This window comes from Diceros bicornis, chromosome 8, assembly GCF_020826845.1.
Source record: "Diceros bicornis minor isolate mBicDic1 chromosome 8, mDicBic1.mat.cur, whole genome shotgun sequence".
Classification (NCBI taxonomy): Eukaryota; Metazoa; Chordata; class Mammalia; order Perissodactyla; family Rhinocerotidae; genus Diceros; species Diceros bicornis.
The window spans coordinates 57,243,784-57,269,147 of NC_080747.1; the positions used below are offsets into that span (position 1 = coordinate 57,243,784).

General features: G+C 37.6%; 1 protein-coding gene across 10 annotated transcripts in view; it reads left to right on the plus strand.

Moving 5' to 3' along the window:
• The window catches only part of RUFY3 (RUN and FYVE domain containing 3), an 87,134-nt gene that overhangs the window by 48,183 nt on the left and 13,587 nt on the right, over positions 1 to 25,364 (plus strand). For 9 of the 10 annotated variants that reach the window (XR_009220981.1, XM_058547228.1, XM_058547231.1 and 6 more), the window contains exons 2-12: positions 992 to 1,165; positions 2,235 to 2,352; positions 3,205 to 3,306; positions 13,131 to 13,254; positions 14,406 to 14,467; positions 15,708 to 15,773; positions 17,040 to 17,109; positions 20,618 to 20,710; positions 22,014 to 22,097; positions 24,370 to 24,537; positions 25,027 to 25,124. Coding sequence is in view for 9 of the 10 variants with exons in the window: in XM_058547231.1 (XP_058403214.1) it covers positions 992 to 1,165; positions 2,235 to 2,352; positions 3,205 to 3,306; positions 13,131 to 13,254; positions 14,406 to 14,467; positions 15,708 to 15,773; positions 17,040 to 17,109; positions 20,618 to 20,710; positions 22,014 to 22,097; positions 24,370 to 24,537; positions 25,027 to 25,124 (1,159 nt within the window). In the remaining variant the exon portion in view is untranslated. Of the gene's footprint in view, positions 1 to 991; positions 1,166 to 2,234; positions 2,353 to 3,204; positions 3,307 to 13,130; positions 13,255 to 14,405; positions 14,468 to 15,707; positions 15,774 to 17,039; positions 17,110 to 20,617; positions 20,711 to 22,013; positions 22,098 to 24,369; positions 24,538 to 25,026; positions 25,129 to 25,364 lie in introns of those variants that run through there. The other variant, XM_058547229.1, reaches the window with a different exon arrangement.

Genomic DNA, 25,364 nt, shown 5'->3' on the forward strand with positions numbered 1-25,364 from the left:
CATTGATTCATTTGTAAGTGGATTATAGTGGTCAAATACATGGTTTGGAGTCAGAAAAACAGGGTCTAGAGTCTGGCTCTGTCGTCTATTACTGGCTGTGCCCAGAGGCCAGCTGCTTTACTCTCTCAGCCTCATTTCCCTTCCTTGTAAATTGGTGCTATTGGTAACTGTCTCATTGGATGTTATCAGGAAGGATTGAGATCATAATTGTAAGAAGCAGCCCTCAGTACCTGGCACAGGATACATACCAATAAATGAAGGTAGTGAGTCCCTCGATTATTCTGAATTCTGTCAGATAAAACGTGGTACGTAGTCCTTTTCCTCAAATAGTTTATCTGTGTGGTTGATGAGAGCCACACACTCTGTGCTAAGTCTTAAAAAATTTGGGATTGATTAAGTTCTGATACTGCATTATAGTGATAATGTTCATTTTTTTAGTTTGTTTAATAATGCTCAGTTTAATGATGCCAGTTAGTATAAATACTAATGATGCAAATCATATATTTGGAACAAAGTTTGTTTTTAAGTACTTTATCCTTTGCTTCTACATTGCTTTATCTTTTAGAGCACTTCGTAGACTTTGTAGAGACTGAGTGGAGCAGGGTGGGGGTGGAAGCGGAGAGACCAGTGTGGAGGGTATATCACAGTGAGGTATGACGGGCACCCAGGTTAGGGTGGTGGCAGAGGCGGTGGTGAGGATATTAAAAGACTGTATTCAAGGCTCAAAATTTGATAATTTGTACTGTTTCATCAAGGATATTCCTAAGGGAAACTGGCATCATTTTTAACAGCAAGTACATGGTGGAGAAGAACACAAGAACTAATAGTACTATTTGGTGCCACTGCCTTGATTCTTGCCAAGACGCCGACAGTCTTACCCACCATTGCTGTTGCACCATCAATGCAAATGTCAACACAGTGAAATTATGCTGAATTTTAAAAAGCACTATTTCCAGTAACCAGGCTTCATCCTCCCCCCCTTTGGCTGCAGATCCTAATTATCTCATGGCTAATGAACGCATGAATCTGATGAACATGGCCAAGCTGAGTATCAAGGGCTTGATTGAATCAGCTCTGAACCTGGGGAGGACTCTGGACTCTGACTACGCACCTCTCCAGCAATTCTTCGTGGTGATGGAACACTGCCTGAAACACGGCTTGAAAGGTAGGCCACGGCCTCAAAATGCAGATGTGTATGTGGCTATTTCCTAGCAATATATGCTCAAGAAGAAGAGCATTCTTTGTGAATCCAAAGAATAAGAGGCTTGAATTAATAATATTAATTTATTCGAATGCAACCTGTATGGCTGCAGGGATATGGTTGACTTAAAGGACTCATAGGTCTTAAATAACACTGATCAAGGGCCGGCCCTGTGGCGTAGCAGTTAAGTGCGCGTGCTTCGCTTTGGTGGCCCAGGGTTCACAGGTTCAGATCCCGGGTATGCACCGATGCACCGCTTGTCAAGCCATGCTATGGCGGTGTCCCATATAAAAGGTAGAGGAAGATGGGCACGGATGTTAGCCCAGGGCCAGTCTTCTCAGCAAAAAGGAGGATTGGTGACAGATGTTAGCTCAGGGCTAATCTTCCTCACAAAAAAAAAAAAAAACACTGATCGTTAAACGCTAGAGCTGGAAGGGCCATTACAAGTATCTAGTCCAATATGGCAGTTCTATTTGACAGTTGGAAACAGGCCTGGAATGGGACGTGACTTGCCCAAGGTCACACAATGAGTAGGAACAGAGCAAATGCTAGAGCTCAGATCTCCTGACTCTTGCTTCCGTATTCTTCCCACTTAACCATAAGCTTTTGAGGGCAGGACCTGGTCTTGTTGGCCTTGCTTCTTTTCCTCCTCCCTCCCCAATATTTGATAGCCTATTTCTGGATTACATATTCTTTTCCATTGGATTGTTTTCTTCACTAAAACCACACGGCTTTAAGTACTGTATTTTTAAAATGTTTTATGATATTATAGGGCTAGTCCATAAATTCTTCCTGAAAGAGAAAGGACTGAGTCTTGGGAAGTAGGGTATTTTTGATTTTCACAAAACGTTATCTATTCTGAAAGCATGAATAATTTTAGAAGTTTCTCATAATGTAGGATTAGTTCCCTGAAAAGAGCAATGAATAGATGGGAGAGGTTGTGTGTGTGTGTGTGTGTGTGTGTGTGTGTGTGTTGAGGGCATGTTTATGTTGTAAAGAATATTAAAATATTGCTTTATTTTTATCACCTTAGCTAAGAAAACTTTTCTTGGACAAAATAAATCCTTCTGGGGGCCTCTAGAACTCGTAGAAAAGCTGGTTCCAGAAGCTGCAGAGATAACAGCAAGTGTTAAAGATCTTCCAGGACTAAAGTAAGTTTAAGGTTGAGTTCTGTTTGTCAGGGAAAACATTCTTACTAACTATCTCCTTGAAGAGTGAGACTAAAGACAATGATGATCATAATAATTTATTTCATCACAATCCAAAATGCATAATGTTGTTGTGAATAGGCACTGTTATGAGAGAACTGGTAATGTAGAGTATTAAGAGAAGTCTGCCTATGAGTGATAATTATTATTAATCTAAGAGAGGTGGTCTTCTTGTTAAAATACCAAACATTTCCTTATTTTTTTTTAAAGCACTTATGGAAATCAATGAGTCTCAAGAGTTAGATCTAAGGATGTGGCATGCTGGACTTGACTTAAGAAAAAGAGTGTGTTCAGTGGAGTTTGAAAAGCAAGATTAAAACAGTTGTTCTGTGAACCTCAAGAATTGACACCTAGAACTTGCCTTAGAACTTGAAAGAGAGTAAGAATCACCATCCCAAATTAGAATGGTTTAATTTTAATCAGATAGAGATCTAAGTGGCCTGTGTCTGCATTATTTTTATTTGGGTGCTTATGTGATCCACACTAAATTTATGAGGATTTATCGTTACTAATCTGATGGAACATTTTTAGTTGGGCCTCCCAGAGATCTTGTATTCAAATTGTAGTCTCATTCCGTAATTATTAATTCTTCACAAGAGCATTTGTCTCAAACCACCCTCTGGATCCCACTAGCCCACACAGAATTCCTTCCATAAGAATGTGATGGGAGAAGTTATGAGGAGCACCTCAGTGTGCATGTTATACTAGGGGACCGTTAGCAAGAGTAAGTGAATCTGTCCCACTGTGGCCCCTATCTCTGCTACTTTTAGTTGTTTGGTTTCTTTATTTTTGTAGGACACCAGTAGGCAGAGGAAGAGCCTGGCTTCGTTTGGCATTAATGCAAAAGAAACTTTCAGAATATATGAAAGCTTTGATCAATAAGAAGGAACTTCTCAGGTATGAACATCTTGTTGAGCTTTTTTCTTTTCCTACTATGTTGTACATCATATGAAGTCAAATCATATAAATTTACCATTTTGTAGATCAAAAACAGTTGAATCATGACAGTTTCACATAGTTCAACTAATACCTTCTCCCCCACCTGACACATGCTCAAGAATAGATGTTTTCATATTACATGTGTTCAGTGTATCACTGTGACATATATATAGTCTTTTGCAGGGCAGGCCAAAACTTAACATCTCCAGAAAACAGGAAAGGCTTTTGACACCTTAGCATGTATGCAGGCTCAGTAAGACAGGAAGTTGACTTGTAACATTAAATTCAAATACAGCACACAGAAAAAATTTCCAAATGGATCATAGATACAAATGGGAGTGACAAAACGATAAAAAAACTTTTAGAAGAAAACATAAGATAGACAAAAATTTCTGAAATAGTACACAAAAAGTTGCACCTGTAAAGGAAAAAAATGGGTAAATTGGTCTACATTAAATGAAGAACTTTGTTCATCAAAAGACGCTCTTAAGAGGCCAGCCCCACGGCATAGTTTGGGGTCCATGGTTGAGTTTGATGTGCTCCACTTCGGCAGCCCAGGTTCACGGGTTTGGATCCCGAGCATGGACCTACCCCACTCATCAGCCATGCTGTGGTGGTGACCCACATACAAAACAGAGGAAGACTGGCACAGGTGTTAGCTCAGGGCCAATCTTCCTCAACAACAACAACAACAAGAAAAAAGACACTCTTAAGATTAAGAGTAAAAGGTAACGCATCGAGTGAAAGGGGAGATTTGTAATACATAATACACATATTCAACAAATGATGCATATTCAAGGTATGTAAAGAACTCCTTCAAACCAATGAGAAAAAGACATACAAGCAAATATAAAAATAGGTAAAGGGAGTGACGTCAGCATCATGGCGGAGTGAGCTTTCCCGTGAATTCTTCCCCCACAAGATACAACAAAAGTAACAGCCACAGACCAACAACGGAATCCCAGACAGTGAAAAGCTGGAGCGGAGGGATCCACATTGCCGCACATCTGAGAGCGGAACGTGCTGGGCCCCCGGAGGAAGTGGGGAGAGGTAAGGAGAACTCCGCTCCCTCCCCATCAGATCAGCGATCCGGTCTGCGCGGCTCCCAGAGAGGGGGGAGGGGCGGCCCTCGGCGGGAAACTGTAGCTCTTCGGGCTCTCTCAGCCAGTGGGAAACTCCCGCACAGAGGGCTCAGAGGAGCCACAGGGCTACCATCAACATCTGAGCAACCCAGAGAGCGGATAAAGAGGGGCAAACGAGAAGCCTCCCACGTCAGGGACCCAGAGGGCAAAAGAGAGAGCTCCCCCCTCCCCGCAACCCGGAGTCTGCAGCTCGACCAGATCTAGCGGTCCGAGGCAGACCTGAATAAACTGGACTGGACCCGTGGATCGCAGTGGGGAAAAGAAACAAAACAAAACAAAACAAAACTGCGGATCGCAGCAGAAAAACTGGGGCAGAGCGCAGGGGGCTTAGACTACACAGCCCTTTACCACCAGACAGTGGCGGCAGGTGGAAATTGCAACCAGAGACTTCCAGGATGAGGAAAATCAAAACCAACACAGGAACCACAATGCAAAAATATATGAAATCACCAGACCAGAAACAAAATGACAAGCACCCAGAAATCAACCCCGAAGACACAGAAATCCGTAAACTAAATGACAGAGATTTCAAAATAGCTATCATAAAAACACTCAACGAAATACGAGACAACACAGACAAACAATTAAATGAGATTAGGAGTTTCTTCACAAAAGAGATTGAAATCATAAAGAAAAACCTATCAGGGCTGATGGAGATGAAGAACACAATGGAGGAGATAAAGGAGAATCTGGAATCTTTAAAGAACAGAGCTGACAATATGGAGGAAAGAATTAGTACTTTAGAGGATAGGAATACAGATATACTCCAGATGGAAGAAGAGAGAGAACTAAGACTAAAAAGAAATGAAGAAAGACTCCGAGAAATATCGGACTCTATTAGAAAATGTAACATAAGAATTATAGGTATCCCTGAGGGAGAGGAGAGGGAAAGAGGAACAGAGAGCCTATTCAAGGAAATAATAGCTGAAAATTTCCCAAATCTGGGGAAGGAGCAGGAAATACCAGTAAGCGAAGCCAACAGGACTCCTATATATATTAACAGACAAAGGCCTTCACCACGACACCTAGTGGTAAGGCTAGCCAGGGTCAACGACAAAGAAACAATATTAAGGGCAGCTAGACAAAAACAAAAAATAACGTACAAAGGAACTCCCATCAGGCTCTCAGCGGATTTCTCAACAGAAACTTTTCAGGCTAGAAGAGACTGGAATGATATATTCAAAATACTAAAAGACAAAAACTTTCAGCCAAGAATACTCTATCCAGCAAAAATATCCTTCAAATATGATGGAGAAATAGTAACTCTCCCAGATAAACAAAAGCTAAGGGAGTTCATGGCCACGAGACCGCCACTACAAGAAATACTCAAGAAGGCCCTCAGGCCTGAAAACAAGAAGAGAAAGGGAACACAAAGCTTGGAGTAAGGAGAAAAGTAGGTAGACAAAATCAGAGAAATAGTAGATCTTTACCGGAATAGGTTAGCAACCACTTAAATACTAAACTCAAAGATCAAAGGAAGAAATTCACCAAAAATAAATTTAACCTCATCACTGTAAACACACAGCCACAACACAAGATAGAATAAGGTATAACAAGAGCAACTTAGAAGGGGAAGAGGAAAGTGACTGAATTGACTTAGTATAAGGAAATAGGAGGCTATCAGATAATGGACTATCTCATACAGAAGATTTTTTGCCCAAACCTCAAGGTAACCACTAAACAAATAATCAAATTAAAACCACATATGATAAACAAAGAGAAAACTAGAAGAATCATAAGACAGAACAACCAAACTGAATTGGCAGTCCAAAACAAATGGGACAAGAAACAAAGGAAATGCAAAAGAACCAGGAAATAAGTGACAAAACAGCAACATTCAACCCTCATATTTCAATAATTACCCTAAATGTAAATGGATTGAACTCTCCAATCAAAAGATACAGAGTGGCAGGATGGATTAAAAAGCAAGACCCAACAATATGCTGCCTTCAGGAAACACATCTTAGCACTAAAGACAAGCACAGGCTCAGAGTGAAAGGATGGAAGACAATACTCCAAGCTAATGGCAAACAAAAGAAAGCAGGTGTTGCCATACTCATATCAGACAAAGTAGACTTCAAGATAAAACAGGTTAAGAAAGACAAAGAAGGGAAATATATAATGATAAAAGGGACACTCCATCAAGAAGACATATCACTTATAAATATATATGCACCCAACATAGGAGCACCAATGTACATAAAACAACTATTAACAAACCTAAAAGGAGAAATCAACAACAACACAATAATAGTAGGGGATCTTAACACCCCACTTACAGCAATGGATAGATCATCCAGACAAAATGTTAATAAAGAAATATTAGACTTAAATGAAAAACTGGACGAGATGGACCTAGTAGACATATACAGAGCACTCCACCCAAAAACAGCTGACTACACATTCTTCTCAAGCGCGCATGGAACATTCTCTAGGATAGACCATATGTTGGGGAACAAAGCAAGCCTCAATAAATTTAAGAAGATTGAAATCATAACAAGCATCTTTTCAGACCATAAGGCTATGAAACTGGAAATGAACCAGGAAAAAAAAACTGGGAAAGTGACAAAAATGTGGAGATTAAACAACATGCTACTGAACAACCAATGGATCATTGATGAAATTAAAGGAGAAATCAAAAACTATCTGGAAACAAACGAAAATGATAACATGCCATATCAAACCATATGGGACGCAGCAAAAGCGGTCCTGAGAGGGAAACTCATAGCGATACAAGCCCACCTTAACAAACAAGAAAAAGCCCTAATAGGCAACCTTAAATTACACCTAACAGAACTAGAAAAAGAAGAACAAACAAAGCCCAAAGCCAGCAGAAGGAGAGAAATAATAAAAATCAGAGCAGAAATAAATGATATTGAGACCAAAAAAACAGTAGAAAGGATTAATGAAACAAAGAGTTGGTTCTTCGAGAAGATAAACAAGATAGACAAACCCTTAGCCAGGCTAACTAAGAAAAAAAGAGAAAAGGCTCAAGTAAATAAAATTAGAAATGAAAGAGGAGAAATTACAATGGATACCATGGAAATACAGAGGATTATAAGAGAATACTATGAGAAATTATATGCCAACAAATTGGACAATCTAGAAGAAATGGATAAATTCTTAGACTTATACAACCTCCCAAAATTGAACCAAGAAGAAATGGAGAATCTGAATAGACCAATCACAAGTAAAGAGATTGAAATAGTAATCAAAAACCTCCCAAAAAATAAAAGTCCAGGACCAGATGGCTTCTCCAGTGAATTTTACCAAACATTCAAAGAAGATTTAATACCCATCCTCCTCAAACTATTCCAAAAAATAGAGGAAGATGGAACACTTCCTGAATCATTCTATGAGGCCAACATCACCCTGATACCAAAACCAGACAAAGACAATGCAAAGAAAGAAAATTACAGGCCAATATCGCTGATGAACATTGATGCAAAAATCCTCAACAAAATATTGGCAAACCGAATACAACAATATATTAAAAAGATCATACACCATGATCAAGTGGGATTTATACCAGAGACGCAGGGATGGTTCAACATCCACAAATCAATCAACGTGATACATCACATCAACAAAACAAAGAATAAAAACCACATGATCATCTCAATAGACGCAGAGAAGGCATTTGACAAGATACAACATCCATTTATGATAAAAACTCTCAATAAAATGGGAATAGAAGGAAAGTACCTCAACATAATAAAGGCCATATATGACAAACCCACAGCTAACATCATAGTCAACGGGGAAAGACTGAAAGCCATTCCTCTGAGAACAGGAACGAGGCAGGGCTGCCCACTCTCACCACTCCTGTTCAACGTAGTACTGGAGGTTTTGGCCAGAGCAATTAGGCAAGAAAAAGGAATAAAAGGAATCCAAATAGGTAACGAAGAAGTGAAACTCTCACTATTTGCAGATGACATGATTGTATATATAGAAAACCCTAAAGAATCTGTTGGAAAACTGTTAGAAACAATCAACAACTACAGCAAAGTTGCAGGGTACAAAATCAATCTACAAAAATCAGTTGCATTTCTATATGCTAATAATGAACTAACAGAAAGAGAGCTCAAAAAGATAATACCATTTACAATTGCATCAAAAAGAATAAAATACCTAGGAATAAATCTTACCAAGGAGGTGAAGGACCTATACAATGAGAACTACAAGACATTATTGAGGGAAATCTACGATGACATAAAGAAATGGAAAGATATCCCATGCACGTGGATTGGAAGAATAAACATAGTTAAAATGTCTATATTACCTAAAGCAATCTACAGATTCAATGCAATCCCAATCAGAATCCCAATGACATTCTTCACAGAAATAGAAAAAAGAATACTAAAATTTATATGGGGCAACAAAAGACCCCGAATAGCTAAAGAAATCCTAAAGAAAAAGAACAAAGCAGGAGGCATCACAATTCCTGACTTCAAAACATACTACAAAGCAATAGTAATCAAAACAGCATGGTTACTGGTACAAAAACAGACACACAGATCAATGGAACAGAATTGAAAGCCCAGAAATAAAACCACACATATACGGACAGCTAATTTTCGACAAAGGTGCCAAGGACATGCAATGGAGAAAGGAAAGTCTCTTCAATAAATGGTGTTGGGAAAACTGGACAGCCACATGCAAAAGAATGAAAGTGGACCATGTGCTATCGCCATTCACAAAAATTAACTCAAAATGGATCAAAGACCTGAAGGTGAGACCTGAAACTATAAAACTCATAGAAGAAAATATAGGCAACACACTATTTGACATTGGGTTTAAAGGAATCTTTTCGGATGACATGCCTACCCAGACTAGGGAAACTAAAGAAAAAATAAACAAGTGGGACTTTATCAGACTAAAGAGCTTTTATAAGACAAATGAAACCAGAATCAAGATGAACAAACAACCAACCAGCTGGGAGAGAATATTTGCAAAACATACATCTGACAAGGGGTTGATCTCCATAATATATAAAGAACTCACACAATTGAACAACAAAAAAACAAACAACCCAATCAAAAAATGGGCAGAGGAAATGAACAGACACTTCTCCAAGGAAGATATACAGATGGCCAATAGGCACATGAAAAGATGCTCAACATCACTAATCATCAGGGAAATGCAAATCAAAACAACACTAAGATACCACCTCACGCCCATTAGAATGGCTATAATCACCAAGACAAAAAACAACAAATGTTGGAGAGGATGTGGAGAAACAGGAACCCTCATATACAGCTGGTGGGAATGCAAATTGGTGCAGCCTCTATGGAAAACGGTATGGAGATTCCTCAAAGAATTAAAAATAGAGATGCCCTATGATCCAGCCATCCCACTACTGGGAATCTATCCAACGCACCTGAAATCAACAATCCAAAGAGGCTTATGCACCCCTATGTTCATTGCAGCATTATTCACCATAGCCAAGAAGTGGAAGCAACCTAAGTGTCCCTCGACTGACGATTGGATTAAGAAAATGTGGTATATATATACAATGGAATACTACTCAGCCATAAAAAAAGACAAAATCGTCCCATTTGCAACAACATGGATGGGCCTGGAGCGTATTATGTTAAGTGAAATAAGCCAGAAAGAGAAAGACAAACACTGTATGATCTCACTCATATGTGGAATATAAACCAACACATGGACAGAGAAAACTGGACTGTGGTTACCCGGGAAGTGGGGGTGGGGGGTGGGCACAAGGGGTGAAGGGAGTCATATATGGGGTGATGGACAAACAAAAATGTACAACCCAAAATTTCACAGTGTTAGAAACCATTAAAATATCAATAAAAAAAAAAATAGGTAAAGGACTTGAACAGGAATGTCACAAAAGAGAAAATTGAAATGACTAGTAAACATATAAACAGATACCTGACTTCACTACCCATCATGTAAATGCAAATTAGAACAATAATGTGATGCCACTGCACACCCACCAAAATGGCTGAAATGAAAAAGACAGAGAATACCTAGTGTTGGTGAGGCTATGAAGTAACTTTAATGTTCTGTTGATGGGAAAGTTAATTGATACAGAAACTTAGGAAAACTGTCATTGTCTGTTAAAGCTGATTATAAGCATACCTTATGACACAATGATTCTACTTCTAGTTGTTATATCCAATAAAAATGTATAGTAAAGTTCCACAAAAGACGTGAACAAGAAATTTCCTAGCTATTACAATGTTTGTAATAGCCCCAGATGTTTGTAATAGACCCCAAGTGTCTACTCACAGTAGAATGGATAAGTAAATTGTGGTATATTCATACAATGAAATACCATATAGCAACTACACACAGCAACGCGGATCAAGCTCACAAGTGTCATGTTGGGTAAAAGAAACCAGACACGAAAAATACATTGTGTATTGTTCCATTTATGTAAAGTTCAGAAACATACAAAACAAATCTTTCAGGATGGAAATCAGGAAAGAGGCTCCCGTTGACGGGGCAGGGGTGGTAAATAAGGAGGAGAAGGGAGCACAAGGTGGCTTTTGAGGTTCTAGTATTGTACTGTTTCTTAATCTGGGTGCTGGTTACCTGAGTGTCTTCTCTTTCTGAACATGCATCTAGCTGTATTGTGTGATTTGTGTGCTTTTCTATGTATACTTTATAGATCATTAATATTTACCAAAAGAAACTCAAGTATGGCAGATTGCCTCTAAAAAATAGTATAAGTAGGAGAACAAGTAACAGAATTTAAAGACGTAGCTGGATTTCACAAGAACCTAGTTTTTACAAGAAATTGCCCCGCAGATCCTAATATGAAGCATTGTTTAATATTGCTGCAGCTATGTGTGCCACTGATTGCTGTTTTCTTACAAATCGGTAGAAAGAGAAATAAGAACCGTTCAGGGGAGCTTATTTATTTCCACAGAGGGAGGGCTCAACTTTCCAAGGGTTAAGCCGTGAAGTGGTATAGGGTCTAGTGTCTAAGCTGTAGGTGGCTCTAGGGCTGTAGGTGGCTGTAATTTTGATGAAAATTGCCTGATTCGAATTGAGGTGTGAAGAATTAGCTCTTTGTCCAGCAGAGCACCAGAGTAAATGGGTTCAGTCTCGTGAACTGGGCAGAGTTCACTTCCTTATACATAGCTTCACTCACTTTGACCCAGCAATTTCACACCTAGGTGTGTCTGACAGAAATGCATTTGTATATGTACCAAAAACCACATGCAGTAGTGTTCACTGTAGCCTGCACAGCTGAAACCATAAATAGGATGGATACAATTGTGGTATATTCCTACCATGGAATACTGGCTATCAAGGAACAAAAATAGCATGTGGGCAGTTATTGAGAAAGTAAATTTGCAGATTATTCATGTGCTGTTTTTGAACTGTTTTACATTTGTTAATATTTTTTATAATCAAAAAAGAAAGAAGAAACTCTTATCAATGAATTGTATTGATTGTTACCAATGATTGAGGTTGACCATGAACAGTCCCAAGTGACTTTGTTGAAAACAATAGATTGCAGTGATGTTTCAGTCACGATGTCAAATTGGTTGAAAATAAATAATTTAAAGTCACTGGGTTTTTGTGTATTGATAATTTGGGTGCATCATGAAACAGTATTTAATCATCTGTGGGTCTTCTAGAATTTGTATCCATTCACAATTATTCAAGTACTTTGTTTCTCTTTTGCTTTTTTATTTCTCGGTCATTTTCAGCCTGTTAGGCCTGGCCGGTGGAATTTGTCATGGTAAAAAGCTAAATACAGCCTAACTGTTCATCAGAGAGCAGTTGGCTAAGGAAAAGGAAGCTTTGGCTAAATAACGTTTATACTACATTCATACAGTGGGATGTTATAAAACCAGTATAAATGAAGCTGCAGAAAATTACGTGTTGAAATAGAAAGATAATCACAATATTGTTAAGCCGAAAAAAGAAATTCAAGATAATGTTAATGATATAATGCCTTTTTAGTATTCCTCAAAAATATGTATATGTCTCCATAAATGATCTGAAAGGTTATATGTCAAGATCTTAACAGGTCATTGGTTGGTAGAATTATAGGGTTTCTTGTGTGCTTCTTTTTTTTTTTTTTTTTTCCCTGTAATGAAAACTGACTTTATTAAACAATAAAAGGTAATGATCCCTTAAACATTTTAAATCATTTTTAACCTATTATACATGTTGCTTGTAAGGCAACTTTTGCTAATTAGTCAAAAATGAATATACGTAATTCAACAGATCACATTTTTAAAATGTTTATTCATTACATTAAAGGAATGTGGTACTTAATTAGAATTAAAAATAAAAGCAGATCAGAAAAAAATCAAATTTTTAAAAACAAACCAAATGATTTCTTAAGATGCGTAAAAGATTGAAAAATTATCCCGTGGTGCATCACAGATACAAATATGTGGGAAAAGCATGAATACTCTCTTCAATGAAAATATCGTTCTGATCACTTTTCAGCTGGACTGTCTATTATTCATGCACCTATTATCTAAAATAATGTATGTATCCAAGCCACCCCTTTTTTTACTTTTTCGCTAATTTCATAGACGACCATATTCAACTGCGAGGCAAGCATTTTTCTCCTTGTCTCATGATTACATCCTTGGATTCTTGGGGTTTTATTACAACAGAGCATTCCATGGATTTCTCTTACAGCGAATTCTATGAACCCAACGCCCTCATGATGGAAGAAGAAGGAGCCATAATTGCTGGTCTGTTGGTGGGTCTGAATGTCATTGATGCCAATTTCTGTATGAAAGGAGAAGACTTGGACTCGCAGGTATGAGAAAGATACTCAGTTACCAAGTGTGTCACTCGGAGTTGTATCATCTCAGAATTTGGATTGACCAGATTATACCAACCCAATTAGGGGAAATTCTGTGTCATAAATAGGATTTTCTTTCATTTTGATGTGAATATAAAAATTTAGTTTGTTTTTCCTTCCAACTTGGCTCATTTATGTATTAGGGATGTTTTTCAGCAGGCTAAAATGTGTACACAGGCTGAATACTAAAAGCCGGTGTGGCTTGTAGTTGAGTGAGGCTCTGAAGCCAAACTGTTTAGGTTCAGATTCTGGCTTCTTCATTTTCTAGCAGAATATATTTTGTAATTACTTAGCTTCTGGATGCTTCAGATTCCTTATCTGTAGTGCAGGGATAAAAAAGAGTATCTGTATCTACTTCATAGGATTTTTGTGAGGAAGAAAGGATTTAGTACATGTAATGTACTTAAAACAGGGCCTGGCACCTGTTAATTGCCCAATAAATACAGCTGTTGCTTTCACTATGACTATTTCTCACCCCTTCTATATGAAATACTATGACCAATTTCTGTTACATTTTACTCTGAGAAAATGGGAAAGGAAGTACGATATTTCGATCTGTATTTTAAAAAAGAAATAAACTAAATAATAAAATAGCAATCTTGAGAAATTTAGACATATGCATCAATGAAAGTTTGGAAGAATAGATACAAAATGTCACAGTGGTCATCTTTGGGTGGTTGGGATTATGGGTGTTTTGCTTCATTTTGTTTATCTGTATTTTTTAAACCTCTATAAAGGAATGTGCATTATTTTTGTAATTATAATTTTTAAAAGTTATTCCTAAAAGTGAATAGGGGTTCAGTAGCAGAATACTTAAAATAAGCAAAAGAGAAAGAAACTTTAAACCTTAAATTTATGTTAAGTATTCTGTTGACTTTCTTAGTCTTCATCTGGTCTTCTAGTCCTATTGACTTAGTCTTGATTCTTTACTTACTTACAACGCTTGTCAATTCTTGGTTATAATAAAAGTAAAACATTATTTTCATCAACAATTTCTCCTAATGGTCATGACTATTTTACGATTTTGAGTGCCTAGAAAGAGACATTGTGTTATATCTTGAAAAAAGTATCTACTTTTATATTAAATTCTGAAAATTCTCTTGTAGGTTGGAGTTATAGATTTTTCAATGTATCTCAAGGATGGGAACAGCAGTAAAGGTAGTGAAGGGTATGTACAAAGAAAGTTAGGTTTCTTTTTTCTTTAATGTGCTTCAATAGGATTTAAAGTTTACAACAATACTGCTTTAACAGACTTGCTGAAATATTTCTGATGATATAGCTTTAATAGAGTCTTGCCAAAAATATCTGACTATTGTGTCTGCTAAACCCTAAAAGGGGTTTTAGTTAACTGTAATCTTCCTGCTCTGTGGTTCAGGGGCAAACAAAATAAAAAATTTTAAAAAAGGAATGCAGTGCTCCATCTCTTAAAGTAGTGTTTGAAAACGTGGTTTCCTGACCAGAAGGACTGCATTCTCACTTTGTTTAAAATTTGAACTATTAAATATGCATCATGGGATTATGTAAATGTTAACATTACGGGGACCTGAATGAAGAGTATATGATAACTCTGCACTACTTTGACAACTCTTGTAAATCTAAACTTATTTCAAAATAAAAATGTTTTACAATATTCATTTGGTACTTAGAAATTAGAGATCAGAAGTGCACCTTTGCCTTTTGTAAATTTAGCAGTTGAAAGCATAATTAGTCTGAAGTTTTTAACCTTGGACATTGAGCTAAAATTATGGCACTTGTTCTTTAAGTAGTTGTAGAGGTGTGTGGCCTTGATTTTGTCTTTCGGTTGAAAAGTCTGGCTGTTTGACTTTTGCGTGTTATAGATGAGTTGGTTCCAGAAGTGAACCTCCTGTTTCCACACTTTATTCTCTCATGTGATAATAAACACTTGATCTTTCTGAAAGCCTTTTATACCATTCACTTGGAGATATAAATAACATTTAAAGGCAAATATATAGCCTTAGAGAATAACTATTATTATACCACAATAAGCTTAATGCAATTCCTATGACAAATGGAAATTTATTATTATAAATAATACCAGCTAAGCTAAAAAATCTATCAATTGCAAGAAGAAAAATTTTATTCTTTAAATGCCTCTGATAGATTGTAATGTTATACCTACAACCTGAGTTATTAAGGTGTGTATGCTATAACAAGGGCTTTATTAATATGAGTTTTTGGTTTTTGGGGGGTTTTTTTTGTTTTTTTTTTTCATTTTTAAACCTCTGAGTCTTTCTTGTTGATATGTCGAGGGGATTATACATCAGGTCTGTCTTCTGGTTCAGTGTATCTATGCCACAATTTCCTTTCTATGTTTTATGAAAAGATTGGGGGAGGAATCTTGGTATTTCTAATGTTATTTTATTTCTTTTTTTTCCCCCTCCCCCCAGAGATGGCCAGATTACTGCAATTCTGGACCAGAAGAACTATGTAGAAGAACTCAACAGACATCTGAAGTAAAGAATGAATAAATGCTATTACTTTAGTGGGGCTTTTGTTGTGGGGAAAGGGAAGGTTAACTTGATGAGCAGTGAGGATAAGTTCAGACAGTATTCAACAAATATACATAGAATTCCTGCTTGCCAGGTACAAGCTAGGCACTGGATAAATGACATTTAACTGTTTTGGTGACCTTTAGTGAAAGGCAGTATAAGGTTAGTATGTAATTATAACTCTAGTGATTAAATAAATAAGTTAAGAATTCTTCAATATGTGACATATATAGTTGAAATTGGCAGGCCTCTTGGTTCTGTAGATCCAGCCACGTATTTCAAGACTAATCTTGAGTAAACCACTTATTGCCTTAGTGTCTTTAGATTAGTTATATCTTGTTGGTCCCTTGCATTTCTCATTTATACATTGAATTGATAGTATTAATTTACCCTCTCTTTGCCATCACTACCATTAATTTACCAAGCACTAAGTATTTTTTAGAACTGTGCAGAACAAAAAGCAATCTTCTCTTTCCTGAGGAGAGCCATCCAAATTCTATTGGTATTCTCAAGTACATTGATGTTCTCGTATGCTAAAGACTGTTGAATAATTCAGAAGAATTAATGTGTTCATTAATTATTACCTTGTTTATAGTTCTCTTGTAAATATTATCATTTTAAGTAAGACCTACAATATGATTATATCAATATCAGTATCAATTTTGAGTAATCTTAGTTCCAGCTAGAAAATTCAGGAACAATTTAAGTACATTTTTTCTGGGGATGGAAAACTAATAATGACTACCATGAACTATGGAGATGTTAGTGAGGCAAAGATATGGTTACAGTTGACAATGAAATATAAACATGACTCTATTATTTATTCTTTTCATGCCTCAAGTTTCTCTATCTGTGATTGGGGATACCTAATGCATAGGGTTGTCAAAGGAGTAAATGAAATAATGCAAGTAAAATAATTTAGAAGAGTGCTTGCTGTATGGCAAGGCTTAATTCATGTAGCTTATTATATACAAGTAAACCTTACAGTTTACTGTGTAGCATATGAGCTCTTTTATTTCATTCAACCAATGCTTATTAAATACAAACTTCAATGCCAAGGATGTAACTGTTAAGAACCAGGCCCTTGTAAGCTGTCTTAGAACCTGCAAGTCTGTCAAGAATTGTGGACATTAGACCAGGAATGATAAGTGTGATGGGTGTTTAAATGGAGAGTACAGATATTGTTCTGTTTTTCAAAGGAAACCATTATGTTTTTTGTTCTCTTGTTAGTGCTACTGTAAACAACCTTCAGGCAAAAGTGGATGCATTAGAAAAATCCAACACTAAACTGACAGAGGAGGTAAATGTTTTAGAAATTATTTGATTGACACAGAATTTAATAATGTGCATTAGTGGAACCAATAATTTCTATGGAACATGGGAAATAAAGGACTTGACTTTTCAGATAATATCTACTATAGGGCATAATTCCTTGTTCTGACTGAGAATGGCCAGCTGGCTTATTTCAGGGATCTCAGTTATCCAGTTGGACTCTGTAGGCATAGAACCTGGGCTGCTAAATATCTTGCTTTCTTTTGTGTGAATGTTTTATCTGGGTTAGCCTAGAGTTAATATTTAGCATATAGCATGATTATTCGTTCAGCAAGCATTTTGGGTACTACTTATGTGCTAGAGCTAGACATAGATTTCTACATGCCGGGCATTGATTTATGAATGCCAGATTGGCAAGCTCCCCACCACCACGGGTCTTATTTTCCTCTTGTGGGGGGCGGGGTAGATAACGTAAAGAGCACTGGTCAGAAGACCAGTATTCCCTGTTCACATGTCATGTGCTCCTGAGCAAGTAAGTCACTTGACCTCCAAGAGGCCCAGCTCCCTCACTGGCAGATGAGGGTGTTTATACTTCCCCTTACAGCTTCACAATTACTCTGAAGATCAGATGAAAGTATATACGTGAAAACTCTTGGAAAAGCCCCTAAAATAAGAATAAAATTTAACCTCATGTTTTACTTCTGATTAGTAGAGATATTTTTTTCGTAACTTGCCAAAGGCTAAGCTACATATTTTTTTCTTCAATAGCATTAGATGTTTCTATGAAAAATCTTAAATAAAATTTTCTAGGTGGCAAAGACTTTGTTTATCCTCTCTATTTCTAATTATAACTCTCCTGTCACATTTGTTGTTAGTGCCCATTCCAACTCCTAGGGACCCTGTGTACAGCAGAGCAGAACCTTGCCTGGTCTTTTTGCACCATCCTCTCACCTTCCAGGGCTATATCAGACCATGCTCTGCTGCTATTCATAGGGTTTTCATGGCCATTTTTTTCAGAAGTGGGTGGCCAGGTCCTTCTTGCTAATCTCTCTAGTCTGGAAGCTCTGCTGAAACCTGTCCACCATGGGTGACCCTGCTAGTATTTGAAATACCGGTAGCCTAGCTTTCAGCAACACAGCAACACACAGCCACCACAATACAATAATCGACAGATGGGTGGTGTGGTTTCCTGACTAGGATGTCAACCCGGGCTGTGGTGGTGAGAGCGCTGAATCTTAACCACTAGACCACCAGGGCTGGCTATCCTGTTACATACAGGGAGATAAATTTGGTTTAAATAAAACCAAGTTAAAGCACTAGTCAGGAAGATGCTGTTTAATCGGTTTTGCATCAGAATGAACATTTTCATTGTTTTAACTTTAAAACACCTTCCTTATTACTCAGCTCTGTGGGCTTCATTTTTGGATATAGATTGTTAAATAGTATTAAAACTTTAATTTATGGATATGATCCTTAGAATTTTATCCTACAAGCCTTTTGAAATATTCTGTGTGGAAATTTTCTCCTGTGATTCCGCTGCTCCTGTGTTGAGGCAATGTGGCATAGCAATTAATCATGGTCTCTGAGTAGACTGCTTGGGTTCACGTCCTGGCTCTGACGCTCACTAGCTTTCTAATCCTCGGCCAGTAACTTCATCTTCTATTCCTTGGTTTACTTATCTGTAAAATGGGGATGATAAGAATAATAATAAATGGAGCTGGCCCGGTGGCGCAAGCGGTTAAGTGCACACGCTCCACTGCGGCGGCCCGGGGTTCACCGGTTCCTATCCCGGGTGCGCACCGACGCACCGCTTGGCAAGCCATGCTGTGGTGGCGTCCCATATAAAGTGAAGGAAGATGGGCACGGATGTTAGCCCAGGGCCAGTCTTCCTCGGCAAAAAAAAAAAAAAAAAAGAGGAAGATTGGCAGATGTTAGCACAGGGCTGATCTCCTCACAAAAAAAAATAATAATAATAAGGTTTTTGTGTGAATTAAATGATTTAATACATATAGGCCTAGACCAGTGCCTGACACATTGTAAGCACTCAATAAATGTAGTTGTTGATTTTATTCCCTCAGTCACAAGACTTGTCCTCCTGACCTAGATTCATTTTACTAATAATATTAACTTATTCATTCATTTACTTATTTATTTTACCAGTAACATTTATTTTCAAGAAACTTTGAACTTTTAGAGTAGGCACTGGGTATAGGCTTTATAAAGAGCAGATAAAGCTAATCAGGTCTGTCTTTTCTCATTTCCATCTATTTTGGATTTAAAAGGGCCAGTAAAAAAATAATAGACCTCTTTTCCCCTCCTGAGTTCTGAACCAATATGACAAAATGAGCAGATGAAGATCTACAAATATCCACATTGTTATTGGTAAAGCTGAATTAGAAAGCCCACTTGGATCTCAGTCATTGTTTCCTGAAACTTTCTCTGATGTTGGGATCTCAGAGTAGGCTGTCTGAGGGTGCACTTGGATCTAGAGAGCAGAGCCACTTGCCCAGAGTTACTTCTTTACACATTATTAGGCCCATGGAGCAGACGTGCCTCTAGAAAGCGTGCCTGAGCCCTAGCTCCTCTGTACTTACACGTTAGAACAGGAAGCACGCAGAACCTGCACCTGCTGGCAGTGAGGAGATGGTAAAAAGGGAGACCAGCCCACCTGAGAGGAGCCCACTCAGTTCCTGTCCCAGCCTCATTCAGGCATCTTCACATTCTCTGTGGGGAATTGAGTTCAGTAGGTGCAGAGAAGGAAACAGTGTTTCCACTTTACTTTTCTCTCCTGTGGAATGGAGATATAAAGGTTTCCCCTTAGCAATATACTGCTAATAACATTACCTTATCTTTTTAGGTGCTCAAATGAAAAATCTCTTCAGTGCTTAATGACATCCTTTAGAATGAGAACTTTGGAGTTCATTTCTTGACTCTTAAAAATCATCTATAGGGTGGCTGGCCCGGTGGCATAGTGGTTAATTTCGCACTCTACTTCGGTGGCCCGGGGTTCACAGGTTCAAATCCCAGGCTCAGACCTATGCACCACTCATCAAGCCATGCTGTAGCAGCATCCCACATACAAAATAAAGGACGATGGGTACGGATGTTAGCTCAGGGCCAATCTTCCTCACCAAAAAAAAAAAAAAAAAACCTTCTATAAAATCTCTTATGGAGGGTTCGTAAGATGGCTCCCAAGGCGAGGTGACTTCTTGAACGTTTTAGAAATAGGTATTGTAACTAAATATAACTACAAGTTATCCATGAGGACACCCTTGAAGTAAACTAGTTAACATTTTGGTAATAAAAAAATGTTTACATAAAAAGCAACAATAGGAGATATTTTTTATTTGTATCTAACCTACTTTAAAAATATTTCTCCTAAATTCCCTATAGGAACATTTTTATGGAGTTATGATTAGCTTTCTTTCTTTCTAAGACTATCTAAGCCTGAAAATCATGTCCTAGCAGACCATGAATTATCTTATCCTGTGTTAATAAAAGAAAGATAAAAGATTATCTTTTAAATTTTTCAACAGCTTGCAGTTGCAAACAACAGGATTATTACCTTGCAAGAAGAAATGGAACGAGTTAAAGAGGAAAGCTCCTACATATTGGAATCCAATCGGAAGGTTAATCTTACTGGATTTACAAAATATTCCTAGAGAGCGTGTCAGTGTGTTAGCAGTGGATGGAACCTCTAGGACTATTTGGAAGCAGCAAGTATTTGCATATGTCAAGCCCACTGTTTTTACTGGACTCCGTGCAAAATGGAGTGAATGATGAAGCTTGTGGGTGGGCGATGCTCCTTCTACAGATGCTGGTTGGCTTCACTGCCACCTACATCTGTTTAGAGATTTCAAGAAACAGTCTAATTCACTTTCTTGTTTTTATATACTAATGATTTATACTGTGTTTAAGTGTTATATTTGTTATATTAAATATGCCACTATTTTTAGACCATGTTACTGTTTTGTAAGAAGTGTTTATCTGATACCACTGGGAAAGAGTTACCATATAAATGAATTTTCTAGATAATTTAACCCTTAAAGTACCAAACTTTTTATATTTGTCTAAACAGATATTTTGCAAACCTTTGATGTGTTGCACTATTCAAGACTTCTTAAGTAGAGGATATAATTTAACACAGTTACACTTTTATGATGACTGAAGATCATAATATCAACATTGGCAGTTCTGTACTAAATTATAATGGTGCTACTTTAGGGGGCTATTAAAATTGATAGAGCTTCTAGCACCTAGACTTAAATATTCCCAGATTGCTGTGGGTGGTTTTTTCTGCCTTTTATGATTTCACTGGCATCTCTTACTGCTGTTAGTATTGCCATATCTAGAAAGCTCTCCTCCCTTTTATTCTGATGCTTCTAACCTACTGTGACCTAGGAATCCAGTTTTCCACCGTTATTAAAATTGTTGCTAAAGAGTAACTAGGCTCTGAATGGAGGCTAAAGTAGCTTTCTATGAGTAACATATTTGATTTTAATGCATGGACTTTGTGAAAACTGTGACTGCTCAGAAGAGTTTTCCGATGACCTACTTATTTTTAGCTGTGATCTCTCTGGATGGTTGGACACACCAGATGTGAGAGCTCTGGGGAAGGAATATATTACCATTTGAACCTTTGGCCCAATTCATAGTTTACAGTGAAGGCTATTTTGTTTTTGGAGGCTGACTTTTAAGAGTTCTGCCGCTTGGTTTGGTAAACTCTCTTAGAACTTGAAACAAAATGGCAAGAAATCCCCAATTCAGCTTAATTTTTATTTACTAAACCTCTTCCATTTCTTTGTTGTCTTCATTCATTGTTATACCTGCTTAGGTATGATCATTTTTTCTTTCTAAATAGCAGTGCTAGTGTCAGCTAACTGTATAGATTCTTTAAATCCTTAAATATGTACTGTTTTATTTATCTTCAAGGGTCCTAAGCAAGACAGAACTTCGGAAGGGCAAGCACTAAGTGAAGCAAGAAAGCATTTAAAGGAGGAGACACAATTACGACTGGTAAACTTTGCTTACGTTCTCATAGTTCAGGAACACATTAAACATAACGGCCTACTTAGGAGCTTCATCTTACAGACTAAGATCAGGAATATCAGTAGTGTTCTAAAAAATTTTTATGGATCCTATAAAGCTGCTTCTCACTCTTTTTAACCCACATTCCCTATAATCCTTTCTCAATCTATTTTCTGAGTCTTCTCAACAGCCAGTAGGATTTTGCCAATCTTTATTTTTTTACTTTTATAGTTTGTATTGCAGAAACATTAGGTATATGGAGCCTACTTTTTAAAACTATGCGATCCCCCGACCTCAATCCTCACCCCTGCAAAGATTCTGATTTGTCTCCTAGGAGAGGGGAGCTCCTCTTCTCCTTACTAAGAATCGTTAATGTAGAATTGTTCTCTTTTACTTTTAGCTGTTATTTCTGAATTTATTCTTGTTCTTATACGTAAATGGAAAAAGGTGTCATCATATTAGTCTTAGATATTTTTAGAAATTAAATATATATATATATGCATGTATAATAATAAATAATGCTCCTGTTAATAGATTTTATCCAAGTATTAGTATATTAATACACCCCTGGTATTAGTATATTAACTCTTCCTGCAATTTAGATAGTAGGACAAACAAAAGGATTCTCTCCAACAGTGTCTCTAAAAATAGGAGAAGCCTGAAAATAAGGGGTGACCTGATTTGTACTAAAAATCATCACAAACTAACACTGTGTAGAACAGAATTTCAGGTTTTCTGAGAAAACAACAGTTATTTTAATATCCTTGAAATAATTACCATTTTCCTTCTATGTGTTTGTGAATTAGATCTCAAAATACTTTCCATAGGGAAAGTCCTAGAAATAGTTCATGTCAGCATTTTAAAAAGCAGTCTGATCCATTTTCTCTCATGCTAACCCTGTCAAAGGAGTGCCTCAGTTAAGTGGCACGTGACACAAAATTTTCCACATCCTTGTATCACAATAAGATAAATGTTTGTTTAAAAAGGAATGAAACCAAGCAAGTAGGCAAGGTCCTGGGTGTGCCCTGGGCACAGCATGGATGCACAAGAACCTCAGGTCTTTGTATCTTTGATCATCCAAATAATTTTGCAGTAATAATGGTTGAAACAAAAAGGGGTTTCATGTTAAGAGAATATAAAAATTCAGTTAGCCGTATTGACCTTCCCAGTAATTAAGATGTTTCCCTGGGGGGCCGGCCCCATGGCTTAGTGGTTAAGTGCGCACGCTTCGCTACTGGCGGCCCAGGTTCAGATTCCGGGCGCGCACGACGCACCGCTTCTCTGGCCATGCTGAGGCCGCGTCCCACATACAACAACTAGAAGGATGTGCAACTATGACATACAACTATCTACTGGGGCTTTGGGGGAAAAGAAAAAAAAAAGAAAGGAGGAGGATTGGCAATAGATGTTAGCTCAGAGCCGGTCTTCCTCAGCAAAAAGAGGAGGATTAGCATGGATGTTAGCTCAGGGCTGATCTTCCTCACAAAAATTTAAAAAAAAAAAAAAAAAAAAGATGTTACCCTGGGGACCCAGAGTATCTTTTGGATTCCTTGGGCTCTTGACTATGTCAACAGCATCCAAATTGAAGAAAATTGAAACTGCTTCATTTTGTGCTGGCTACAGTAATGCTTTATATATATTTCTATAGTAGTCATGACATCAATTGTCTGTCTTAATACCTAACAAAGTGCCTCAAGTATGTGCATATTTTAGACATATTAAATAGCACCATCTTTGGCCTACTGAGTTTTTCAGATTTGTAAATTACTGAGTAAATGTTACCATAATTATCCTAATTATTATTATTGTTGTTAAATGTCTCTGCATTGGATGATAGCTTATAGCTATTTTGCAAGACTATCCAGACCTGAGAGTTTTGGTCTACCTTCTCTATGGAATTTTTTTTTTTTTAATCTTTTTTTGGAGGGAGAAAATATTTTCTTTTTTGTTTTTTATTGAGGTAACATTGGTTTATAACATTATATAAATTTCAGATGTACATCATTATATTTTGATTACTGTGTAGACTACATCATGTTTACCACCCAAAGACTAATTAGCATCCATCACCATACACATGTGCCCTGTCACCCGTTTCGCCCTCCTCCCTCCCCCCTTCCCCTCTAGTAACCACCAGTCCAAACTCGGCATCTGTGTGTTGGTGGTAGTGGTGGTGGTGGTTGTTTCTTGTGGAATTTTATGGTTTTGTACTTAGTAGAGGAAACAGAGAGTAAGCGATTTATTTACCTTTGGGGGGCAGGATGTTGAAAAAGAACTGGAGATTCAGATCAGCATGAGACAGGAGATGGAATTGGCTATGAAGATGCTGGAGAAAGACGTCTGTGAGAAGCAGGATGCCCTGGTGTCTCTGCGGCAGCAGCTGGATGATCTCAGGGCTCTCAAGCATGAACTTGCCTTTAAGCTGCAGGTAGGGCAAATATGAGGAATAGGCTCACTGGCTCTCAAGTCCCAGGGCTTCTCTCTGCCCCTCTCGTTCTAGCTGCCAATAAACTGCTTTAGGAATCAGACCATCGTAAGATCCTGTGTTGCTGTTCTGGAAAGCCATGGCCACTTTTCAAATAGTAATGGGGAAAGGGGGTCTTTATTATCCTATAAGTCAATTTCTACTCTCCAGCCTAACCTGCTAACTGAGATATATATCCCATTAGCTTTTATACTGGAATAAGATAAATTGATGAACCTTCTGATGTTGATTTTTGTGACAAAGCTGCATATAACAATACTAATTTAAACATTGCTTTTTGTTTTTTCTCCATTTGAGAATTAACTGATACACAAATATATGAGCATTTCTATTTCTGTATTTCCCACCTACCATTTGGTTCAAAACACCTATGTGATTTATTTTAGGATTTTATCTTCTATATACATCACTCAAAATTCTTTTCCATAACAGAGTTCAGACTTAGGAGTAAAACAGAAAAGTGAACTAAACAGTCGCTTGGAAGAGAAGACTAATCAGATGGCTGCTACTATCAAACAACTTGAACAAAGGTAAAAGTGCTATTTCTTTAGTGAAACTTTCGGTGGACTTTCAGTGCTGGAAGTGGAGAGAATGTGCTATGCATTTGGCAAACAGAAAGTATGTGAAATTCTCCCAGCTTAACACCAGACATTGCCAGTAGAAAGAAAGCCAATTAGATTTTGTGTTTTCTAAGATTTCACTGGAAACATTTTAAGAAACGTCAGGCTTTCATGACCATTTTGAACAGCAGAACTCTAACCCTCTCACTT